Consider the following 10,308-nt stretch of genomic DNA (forward strand, 5'->3'; position numbering starts at 1 on the left):
CGCTCGTTCTCTATCTCTCGGTGCCATTCGCGCATCAAGACAGACGCATCGTCTCCGAGGAAAGTGGAATAGTGGAACGACTCGTCTCGCCGAACGAAGAAGAAGAAGAAGAGGTGCAGCAGCGGGTTATAACTCGCGAGCGCGCTTTGTGCACGCAACGGCGATTTATTTGTTGTTTCGTTACATTACATCTCGAGCCGAGGCTATTTTCACGCGGCGCCTCCTCTTCTCTGATTCCGCCGACGACGAATTTGCGTGGGCGTAAATCTTCGCTCGACTGATGGAATTATTGCGGATTTGTTTTCAGCGTGCGACTGCGCCGTGAGTATAACGCATCACGAGGATCGGCACTGATTTACACTCGCTGGAGATAACTATCTTATTTTCGGCCTTGCATTTTTCTGCTCAATCGCGCTGAGATAAGCTATACGAGTGGGCGGTGATGATTTTGAGCTCGCGCAGATATTTGAGGATAAGAGAGAGATTGCGATATCTCGATCGTTTTATATTAATTGTGTCCTTCGTGGATTTTTTTAAACGAAAATTTTAAGAAGGTCACTGCATCTGTCGACAATAAATTAATTGACACTGATCAATAAGCACAATCGAAAATAAATCGTGACCCAAATAGTCGCGCGCACCATAAATACGACGATCCACCTACGCCCATATATGCATGACTCGACGCAATTTCGAAGAGTCCGAAAAACCGAGTAAAAAGAGCCTAATCAAAGCATCGACCTCGCCAACTCATTATCCGGTTAAACAAAGCTTTCAGCACGCGAAAATTCAAGGTTGACCCCCGAGAGCGGTTACTGACACGCCCGTCGCGTGAGACAATGATAATTTGCTTTGGCGCCTCTAACCGAGTCATACAATACACTCGCATCGGTTGTTTACGAGTTTTCGGATGCACTCACTCGAAATAGGAGACCGACTCATCGTTATTTTTACCAAAATGTGAGAGGTGAGAGACATGACCTTCCCCAACGCATATAACGAGTAAATATTTTCGGGAACCGGAGCCGTCAATAAGAGGGACGAAATTTCAGCTGCGGTGTCGGACGTAAGTATCGGCGGATTTCGCACCTCCTCTGACGTCATTTCGTGTTGATGTTCGAACTGCATGCGGCGCAAGTCTCATTGGGGACACGCGATGACGCAAAGTCGTTTAGCGCAATTTTCGGTGATTCGCCTGTACAAAGCCAAGGTCGACGTTCTCGTTGATTCCGGAGTCGATTCGATTTTACTTTCCTGTTTCTTACTTGGAATGATTCGCGGCGGTGGAAGGTGTCGAAAACAGTTGTTCCGATTTAGAAAAAAACTTGTGTCATAATTGCACTTGAATATCCAGTTTGACGCGGCTCGACGAGTTGAACTAACAGAATTCTAACGTTCAGCATTATTTACATTAACAAAAACTTTTACATAAAGCCAACGCAATTTTACAAGCGTCATTACCTATATAGTCTGCCCAGAAACGGTCTTCCATATACTCAACATTGACCTACTAGCCTAATCAACGAAATAAATTATTTCTACAAATAACTCAATAAACAATGAGTCCGTTCATCCAGAAGCCATAACGCAACTCGCAACAACCAACGCATCATCCTCGCGGGTATTCCTCCCGGAGTGCAAAACCCCCTTTGTACACAGACGCAACATTGGCGCGCGCGCGCGCGCCGCGCCCGCTGCAATATAGCGGACGGACATGGCGCGTGGCACCGACACGGCCGCCGCCATACTTGTCGCAAGCCTCCCTCCCCCTCTTTCGCACTCTCTTTCGAAATCTATCCCTCGAACGAGGAAAAACTACCGAAGCCACGGCTCCGATTTTCCGTCAATTCCAAAAAGTCGATATTTCGAGGTTATGTTCATTGATGACAGCCGGAGGAACGGGGCTTTTCATCGAGACGCCGCCGCGAGGGAGAGGATACTCGCGCGCGCGAAAGCGGCCGTCAGCGCCATGACAGCAGCGGCAGCTAGCCGTCTGCCTGTGTACATACACAAACCCGCATGACACTTGCGAGATTATACGACTCGCGTTGCGAGTCCTTGTTGTCGTGTGACACTTACCTGTCTGTTATCAGGAGACGAGCTTCTAGCGCAGTGTGTCTTCAACGTATGTATCTTCAGAGTAGCACAGCTGTGCGTCGATGCGCGAGTCAGTATTTTATATGCACCAGAGTTAAAAGAACCGAGCGCAGGTATACGCAAAAGTCAAGTTTTGTGTGCGATAAAAAGTCGAGATTACGAGTTGAGACACTTGTACCGGCCCTGGAGAGGCAACACCTGGATCAAGGGCGTCTGAGGCACGGCTACGCGACTGTAGAAGCTCGAGAGCACGACGAAGCTATCGCTGTTATTGTTGCTCGATGAGGACGAGGATCGACGGGAAGCGGCGGCGGAGGCGGCTGCGACTCTCGCGGGCATTATTTTCGTCGCGACTACTTGCTTCTTCTACCGACTCTCGCGAGAACCTTGACGCGTACTTATCACACACAATCGCGCTTTATTAACTGTAGAAAACTTTTTAGGAAGTGGAATCACGAGAAACACTTGTGTAGGTCGGGTCTTCGGTGAAGAGAACGTCGGAGGCACAGGTGACGAGCAGCAGCCACAATCGAGTGTGAGCCGAAGCGGCGTGTGGTGCAGTGTGTGTGCGGATATGCCGCCAAGCGCGAGTGTAAGCGCGCGCATCGTCCCCACTACCTATACTATACCTTGTTCTCGCGCTCGCTGGATCAAAATGTAAGCGATGGGATAGGTGCAGGATATAGTAATAGGCTGAAGGAATGAGAGCGAGAGAGACGGAGACAGGTAGAAAGGCGCGCGCGAATCGGACTGACCGTCAGCTTTCGAGGCTGTTACGAGACGACTGGAGTCGATTTTCTTAGAAGTATATGTGGAAGTGAATTTTCTGCCTGTTTGGGGTGATTGCAAATAAATAGAAGTTTTTGAGACACATGGGCTGCCATGTTTTGGAGCACTTTATTCTTGCACGATAGTTTTGTCAGGAAGAACGAGGCTGTTGAGATTAAGATTGGGATGGCAACAATATTGACAGATAAATGAAATCGTTTAGAGAGAAGGATCTTTTCAAATTGGAGCATACCAACATTTTTATCATCAGCTTTGATAATATTTCTTAGAATAAACTGGAGCTGTTGTTTGTTGTGCTAATTATGATTCTTATTTACTTGTTATATAAACAAACAAGTCCGATTACATGGTTCTTGTCTGTTTTCTATCTCTAATTCAACATTTATGCAGTAATCATCTGTTTTTCCAATACTCTGCTTATAAAACCTTATACAGCGTTCAAAACCATTCAATTTATTTGTAGTGAATAACAGAGCGCAGCCTACTAGGTCTGGTTTCAACGAAAATATATTTCTTTAGCTTTGTTTTCACTCGATTCCACTTATTTTTTTTTTTTTTATTTTCATTCCACATTTTTATCCGCTATGTTATTATCATAGAAAAAAATAAGCAGCATTAGTCAGAATAAATACTTCTTTAACTCTAATGCTAATTGTAAGTTATTGAGAAAACCAACTATCATAAATTGTTAATACATGTATTGTAATACACGTATTATTTTGTAAGAGATGAAGAATTTTATTGGAAAATATTCTTGGGTAATATGGATCAACGAACAATTGATCAAATTAAGATTATTAAAAAGTGAAAGATTAACATTTGCTTCAATAATTAAATACCTTAAATAATAGAAGAAGTAAAGTATGTCAATTAGCATACACTAAGATACGAAGCATTCTATGAAATTGTCTTTTCTGAAGATCATATATCTCATTGTAAGTTGATGACACAAAAATTTACCTAAATGTTATTTCAGTCTTTTAAGTAGAAGAGTATTCCCAAGAAAGTATCAGACAGTTCTCCATCAACACAGATTGCAACATATGTAGCACCTGCTGCCTAATAATTCTCACCATTCTCTTCTAAACCACCTCCCATTTCTACAATAAAAATGCTCCCCAGCACGAAAAAAACATTATCCAAAGCTTTAGCCTCGATTTTCATAAACAAAACAACAGCTCGGCAACTACCTCCTACGCTGTAAACACGATCAGCCCGTGCGAAGCTATTATTAACTCGCACAGCTGTTCGCCTTATCAGACGCGCTGACAAGTCACTATGCTCCAATCTCAACGCGAATTCTCGCCCAAGATGCCGTGAAATTTCACCGAAATAAGTAATTCTAACTCTCTAACGCGCAAAAGGTCAGCATCGGGGACGAAAATCCTGCAGAAGACGAAATTAGAAAATGAGAATCAGGAACGGTCAGGTGACAGCGTCCCCTGACGCGAAGCCCTGCGAGAGAAGTTGCTAAATCGAGCCTCGTGGTAAGTAAGCCGAGCGGCGTGCCTCCCCCGACGTCACGCCGCTGCAGCAGTTCTCCCTAGCTATATCTAAGTATATATGTGTATACGTGTGTATACTTCTTTCGCAGCTATACATATAGCCAGCATGCGCGCGATGGCAGATTTTTTGCGCGGCCGTTACATGCCGCTCTTTCAAATGAAATGGGTTGCATGTCTGTATATTTCGCAGAAGACTTACCTTGAAAACTGTCGACAAAGTCGAAGGAGGAACACAACGTGGCGATGGCACCAAGGTGACAATTCTCGATCAGCTCTACGCGACTCGATGGCAGGTGTCAGCTGGGGATGACAGCGAGATCTGACTATGGGAAACTTTTGACATTGACACCTCGCACCGATTGATAAACAGTTCCATGACAATTTAGAGACTTTCTCACTGATACTCCGTTCTCTCCTTTTTGCACTAAAACCGTGTGTATATACTCGTAGAGGCGTGCCAAGGTTAAAGACCGCGTGAAACAGGGCTACGTGACAGAAACCGGTGAATTTAATTCGACGAGATTAACCGAACGAATGCGTATACTTTTGAACTCGCTTCCACGAGATGTGGCAGAAGCCAATGGAATCGATGAGCGTTGGATCGGTTCGTGCGATATCTTGGTGACGCCGTGAATAAGGAGCAGCGACGTCAAGTGTCAAAATATAGTGCGTGTGCCGAATACGATATAGCCAACGACGACTCTGGTTCTTCCCCGCGGCAGGCTGCTGCTGCAGTGTTGACAACGAGCGACGCGACATCTGTTGGTGAGCGAAAAGTTGCTCATACATCGCCCTCTCCTTATCTTATGCCTTGGCCCTTGCGTGACGTATTTACGTGAAGAAGAATAACAACTGTATTTTTCCTATTTTGTGCTTTTCCTGAAAATCGAGGAGGATTTTTTGATTTTTCTTTCTAGGTCACCAGCGTGGGAGGGAAAAAAGTGCGCGCGCCGCGCAGTAAAAGCTGGTGTAGACTATCGTCGCCATCTGCCGGTGGAATGCTCGCTATTGAAGGAGACTTGCAGAGATTTTGAAGAACGAAGAACTCGAGCAAAACATAAAAATGATGTGTAGCGAATACCGATAATGTGACTCACTTTCGGCTGTTGCATATATGTACTTTGGTGAGCTAGAATTTAGACGTACTTTTTTTGGGCTGTCAGATGCAGTGTGACAGAACGTTAGGTGCTATATAGTACTACTGGACTTTTGAGAGAAATAAATGTAATGAAGAAGAGTATTGCTCGCAGCAGAAAATTTTCAATTATTTTTTAAAATTCTAGGTGATCTCGTGCAATAAATATTTTATTTGACATTCATGCGCGCAACAATCAACCGTCTACAATATACTATATAATTAATTTAAACTTATATACTATATAATTATTTTTGACTATAAACATTGACAGCGTTTGAATAACCGCGCTTCGAGTGCCGATAAAAAAGCATGTCACAGAACGCGCCGTTCTGACGTCTAAATTCTGCACTTATATACTTTAAGTATCATCTCTCTCTTATCGGAAAGTCAGTGTTCTGCAGCCAAATCCTGCTATCTACACCGTGTGTGTCTGATTATCACCGTCACACCGCCACAGAGGGAGAGAGACAAAATAACCGAGGCAGTAGCTCCCCAAGTGCAGCGCCGAGCGCCCGCTGACATGACTGCACAGGTAAGAACAGCTGATCTGCTGCAGTCCTCGTCCTGATCAAGAAGTGTCGTCGTCCTCGTCGTCGGTTTTCATGCGGCTGCAGCGGCGCACGAGTACACAGCTCGTCGCCGAACGGAAGTTCCTGATAAGCCAAGAGAGCCGGACTGCCCCGTTTCTTACTGAATACACCTGCAGAGGAGATAGACAAGTCGTCGCCGATTGACCATGGCAGCGTCCAACGCGAGTGCCTACAACTTCAAGGTCGTACTCCTGGGTGAGGGCTGCGTTGGGAAGACCTCGGTTGTGCTCAGATACGTGGAGGACAAGTTCAACGATAAGCACATATCTACGCTTCAGGTAATGATGCTGATATAAGAGCTGTGTTGAGACTCCTCTTTGCTTGATGATTTTTATTTTTATTTTCTGGCATTTTGTTTTTGACATAGAATCTTGAGTAGAAAATGATGAGTTCTGAGTTTTCAAATACAGAAACTGCAATACGGTTCAGTGGAGCAGATATTTTTCAGATTGTACGCATGAACGAATGCTTAGCTTCCACAGCTCATTAAAGTTGGAATAACTGTCTGGTGTAACAAAGCTTCTTTGATATTGACGTTTTATGTACAAAATAAGATATGAATGTCAAGAGAATAGCAGACTCTCAAAACAAAAGATGCAACTTTCTAAAGTGCATAAATGACAGTGAAAACTTACAATTAAGCTCAAAGCTTGTGCTTGCATTGAAACTTTTATTTGAAGTTATTTATTTGAAGAAATTTTTTTGGATGTAGAGCATTTTAAAAATTTACTTGAATAGGTTTTTTTGTTTACCCTGTATGTATATTGATTGGTAAAGTGAAAGAAAGTTTTTTAAATATAACTTACAGAGGAAAAATATGATTGTATTTGCATTACTTATGCATTGAGTATTTACAATTGTTAAGGGTTTATACATAAATAATTAACAAAATTTCATGTTTTTTTCCAGGCCTCTTTCTTTAAGAAAAAATTGAATATCAACGGAAAAAGAGTAAACTTGGCAATTTGGGATACAGCGGGTCAGGAGAAGTTTCATGCACTTGGGCCTATATATTATAGAATGTCCAATGGAGCCATATTAGTTTATGATATTACAGATGAAGAAACATTTAAAAAGGTAAGCCTGCACGTCATATTTACTTTTAGCATTTTTAATCATCCATTGATTTTATCATTTTATTAATTATTTCCATACTTTAATCAAGTAAAATTGAAAGCTATTAGTTGATTCATCTAAGAAAAATGTATCAAGCATTGCATTAAGTAAAACTGTTTAACAATGTAAGATAAGTATGACTCTAATAGCTTTCTCGCTTTAACCAAGTATAAATGATTTCACGAGATAAAGTACTTTAAAGAAAGAAAGCAACAAAGACATTCATCTTATCTGTATATGGCCAGGTTTAAAACTGAGTAATAAATCTTTGATTTTCAGGTAAAAAACTGGGTGAAAGAGTTGAAGAAAATGTTGGGTAGTGATATTTGTTTGGCCATAGCAGGAAATAAAGTAGACTTAGAGAAAGAAAGAAATGTCACCATTGAAGAGGCTGAAGAGTAAGTTCTTTTTTCTTCTGTTTACAAAATTGATTTTAAAACCTTTACAAGTTCACACTTACCAAGTATTCCAGTAAAAAGTTCATGCAATTAAGCTTATGCAAGCCTCTAATTGTTAACAGACCAGTAAAAAGATTAGTGATTGTATAAGAAACGACGGATTTTATGTTGTGTAGCATCATTATTATGATATATAGTATGTAGCAAATATGCACTGAGAAAATAATTCTCATGGATTGAAAAAATTATATGCTCTATACAAGGAAATGATGACTACATCGCTAACACTTTTTATTAGTTTGACTCTGTGACCTTATAGCTATTACTTAACACTTGTATTAATCAGCAGGCAAAACCAAGCTACCGACATACAATTTTCTAACTATAAAAATTAACACAGGTACGCAAAACAAGTTGGCGCAGTGCATTTCCATACATCGGCCAAGCAGAACCTCAACGTTGAAGAAATGTTTCTCGACTTAACGCGACGCATGATGCAGCACGCAGACCAGCAGGAGCAAAAGTCTACGTTGACGAGAAATAACAGCACCCGACGAAATGTCGTTGTCGTCGAGGACGAATCTGCCGAACAGAACCAGCCAACTAAAAGTTCGTGCTGTGGTGGCGGTGGTTCGTCACACAGCTCGTAATGATTTACTAAGCTTAGTCGTTGAAAAAACCAAGCTTTATCGAGGTTGTGACGCTACGTGTACATAGTACTCTTGAGATGATGTGCCAGTGTTGTTTTTTGATATTTGTTGAGATTTAATTAATATAATAGAAGAGAATAGTTGACGAGTTCATTTATAATGCAAGTAAATCTTTGTAATAAAATATCACGTTGAAAAAGATTATTTACTTTCTATCGCATCAAATTTGAAAGTAAAGTCTTCTGTTAGTATTAATTAAAATCGATCAATCAAATTTAAATTTTCAATGAAACTGTTATAATCTTGATTTTTTCCCGCAAATTTAATGTTCAGATAAGTAATGTCCTTTACTTAACTAAGATGCAAAAACAATATCAAGCAATTTTTCTTTACTTAATCATTATTTTAATTAGTTTCATTCTTTACAAACTCTGTACTTGTATATGGCGTTGCAACCTTCTAAATAACATGGGATTTTTGTTGAAATTCGCGCTGGGAATTTTAAACATCCTGTGTTCGAATGTATATAATTTTCAGTCATTTCTGCGAAAAATACATGGCATACTACTTGAGATTATTAGTGTGAACTAAAAACACTTTCTCAAAGGAATGCCAAAAGAGTTTACAATAATATGTAGTTAAAAAATAACAAGAATGAGACACCTAAGAAAATAACGTGCAAGTACCTAGATTATATTCTCGATTGTTATTATTGTACTGTAATGGGTAAAAACAATGTGATTGATTCTTATTCAAGCGTGTTTAGCATTGACTCTCAGTAAAGCTAACTAAAAAGAGAAAGCTGAGAGATGTTATTTTCTATTTCTACAAATCTGTTTTTACACGAGTGGTCATTGCGTCTAAGGGAAAAAAATATCGACACGATTTAGTATCATTATATTATACACCTACCAAGTATTTTACTAAAACTTAACAAATATAAATTCGGTGAGTTTCTGAATATAATTAATTGTATGGATTATGGTTATGATTCATATTTTCACAAACCTAGTACAAATCGTGTGTAATTTTTTTCCTGTGCATAGCTGTTTAGTGATCTAGCAAAGATTTTTTTTCACTATCAGACTGATGATGCAAGCATCAATAGGATTTTTTATACAAAAATGAGAACACTACCTATGTACTATACTGGGACATTATGGAATTGCAAGGGTGATAATAATTTCAGTATTTTTTAATGAATAAATACGACCTGCGCCATCTTTGCTACTTTTTATAAGACCTTGATCACAAAACTCTGTCATTTTTAGAATTTAAAAGCGTTTACCGTTTTCCTTAAAAAGTTTTTTCATTAATCGTGTTTTCGCTCGTGCAATCACGTCACGATAAAAAATTAATATTAACTTGTATATAACAAATATATAACAACTGGCATTATGAATGTACAAAATGCTAAGCTGTGTAAGAGATAGAAACTTAATTCAGCGTTGAATACTTTTCGTTATAATTTTATTACTTATAATTAAAATACACAGGGCAAATTGTTCCTTTTTCATCATTAAGATATAACAATGTGTAGATTGATTTAACAAAATTCAACGAAATTAAGAGCAAAAATAATTTTATCATACGAAAATTCGTTTTAATGTGATGAAAAGTATCCATCTCTGACATAATATAATTAGGCTGTTAACTATGTGGCAAATAAAAGATAAAATCGAAATAAGTGTAAAAAATGCGCTGTTCTATAAATAATTGAGAACGGTCAACTATTGTTCTCGATAGCTACGTATATTTCGTTTTTGAGGCTCTTATAACATCGCATCGAATTATGTGTTTGTGATAATTTTCGCGAATAGAAGCTCGTCACTGAAAGGTAAATAAGCATATCGAATTGACTCTTCCAGCTGCAATATCCTATGAACAAATTAAAAGCTTTTACTTTTAATTCTTAATTTTTCTTAATTTTATATCCGTCAGTTATTTTAAATGAACCATTAATATATTGAATTAATTCATTAGGAAAGTATTTTATTTCATTCTATGCAGAGCTTAAATTTTGCA

At 39.6% G+C, this 10,308-nt stretch overlaps 2 protein-coding genes across 3 annotated transcripts in view; one reads left to right on the forward strand and one right to left on the reverse strand.

Moving 5' to 3' along the window:
* Positions 1 to 5,119, reverse strand: part of LOC100120919 — a 31,384-nt gene extending 26,265 nt beyond the window's left edge. Inside the window, exon 1 of one of the 2 annotated variants that reach the window (XM_001604463.6) lies at positions 4,591 to 5,119. The gene's annotated coding sequence lies outside the window, so the exon portion shown is untranslated. Of the gene's footprint in view, positions 1 to 2,079; positions 4,436 to 4,590 lie in introns of those variants that run through there. The other variant, XM_031928169.2, reaches the window with a different exon arrangement.
* A 699-nt stretch (positions 5,120 to 5,818) lies between these two features.
* On the forward strand, positions 5,819 to 10,192 carry LOC100120893 (ras-related protein Rab-21). The gene is made up of 4 exons (XM_001604435.6): positions 5,819 to 6,397; positions 7,029 to 7,196; positions 7,515 to 7,633; positions 8,034 to 10,192. Exons 1-4 carry the CDS (start codon positions 6,266 to 6,268, stop codon positions 8,281 to 8,283), a joined length of 669 nt encoding a protein of 222 aa, XP_001604485.1. The 5' UTR covers positions 5,819 to 6,265; the 3' UTR covers positions 8,284 to 10,192.
* Positions 10,193 to 10,308: the final 116 nt, after the last annotated feature.

This window comes from Nasonia vitripennis, chromosome 1, assembly GCF_009193385.2.
Source record: "Nasonia vitripennis strain AsymCx chromosome 1, Nvit_psr_1.1, whole genome shotgun sequence".
In the NCBI taxonomy this organism is placed as follows: Eukaryota; Metazoa; Arthropoda; class Insecta; order Hymenoptera; family Pteromalidae; genus Nasonia; species Nasonia vitripennis.

Excerpts from the sequence above, each read along its gene's own strand:
- LOC100120893 (XM_001604435.6), top strand. The coding sequence starts at position 6,266 with ATGGCAGCGTCCAACGCGAGTGCCTACAACTTCAAGGTCGTACTCCTG. Across the intron at positions 6,398-7,028 it reads AGCACATATCTACGCTTCAG|GCCTCTTTCTTTAAGAAAAA; the intron begins GTAATGATGCTG and ends GTTTTTTTCCAG. Across the intron at positions 7,634-8,033 it reads ACCATTGAAGAGGCTGAAGA|GTACGCAAAACAAGTTGGCG; the intron begins GTAAGTTCTTTT and ends AAATTAACACAG.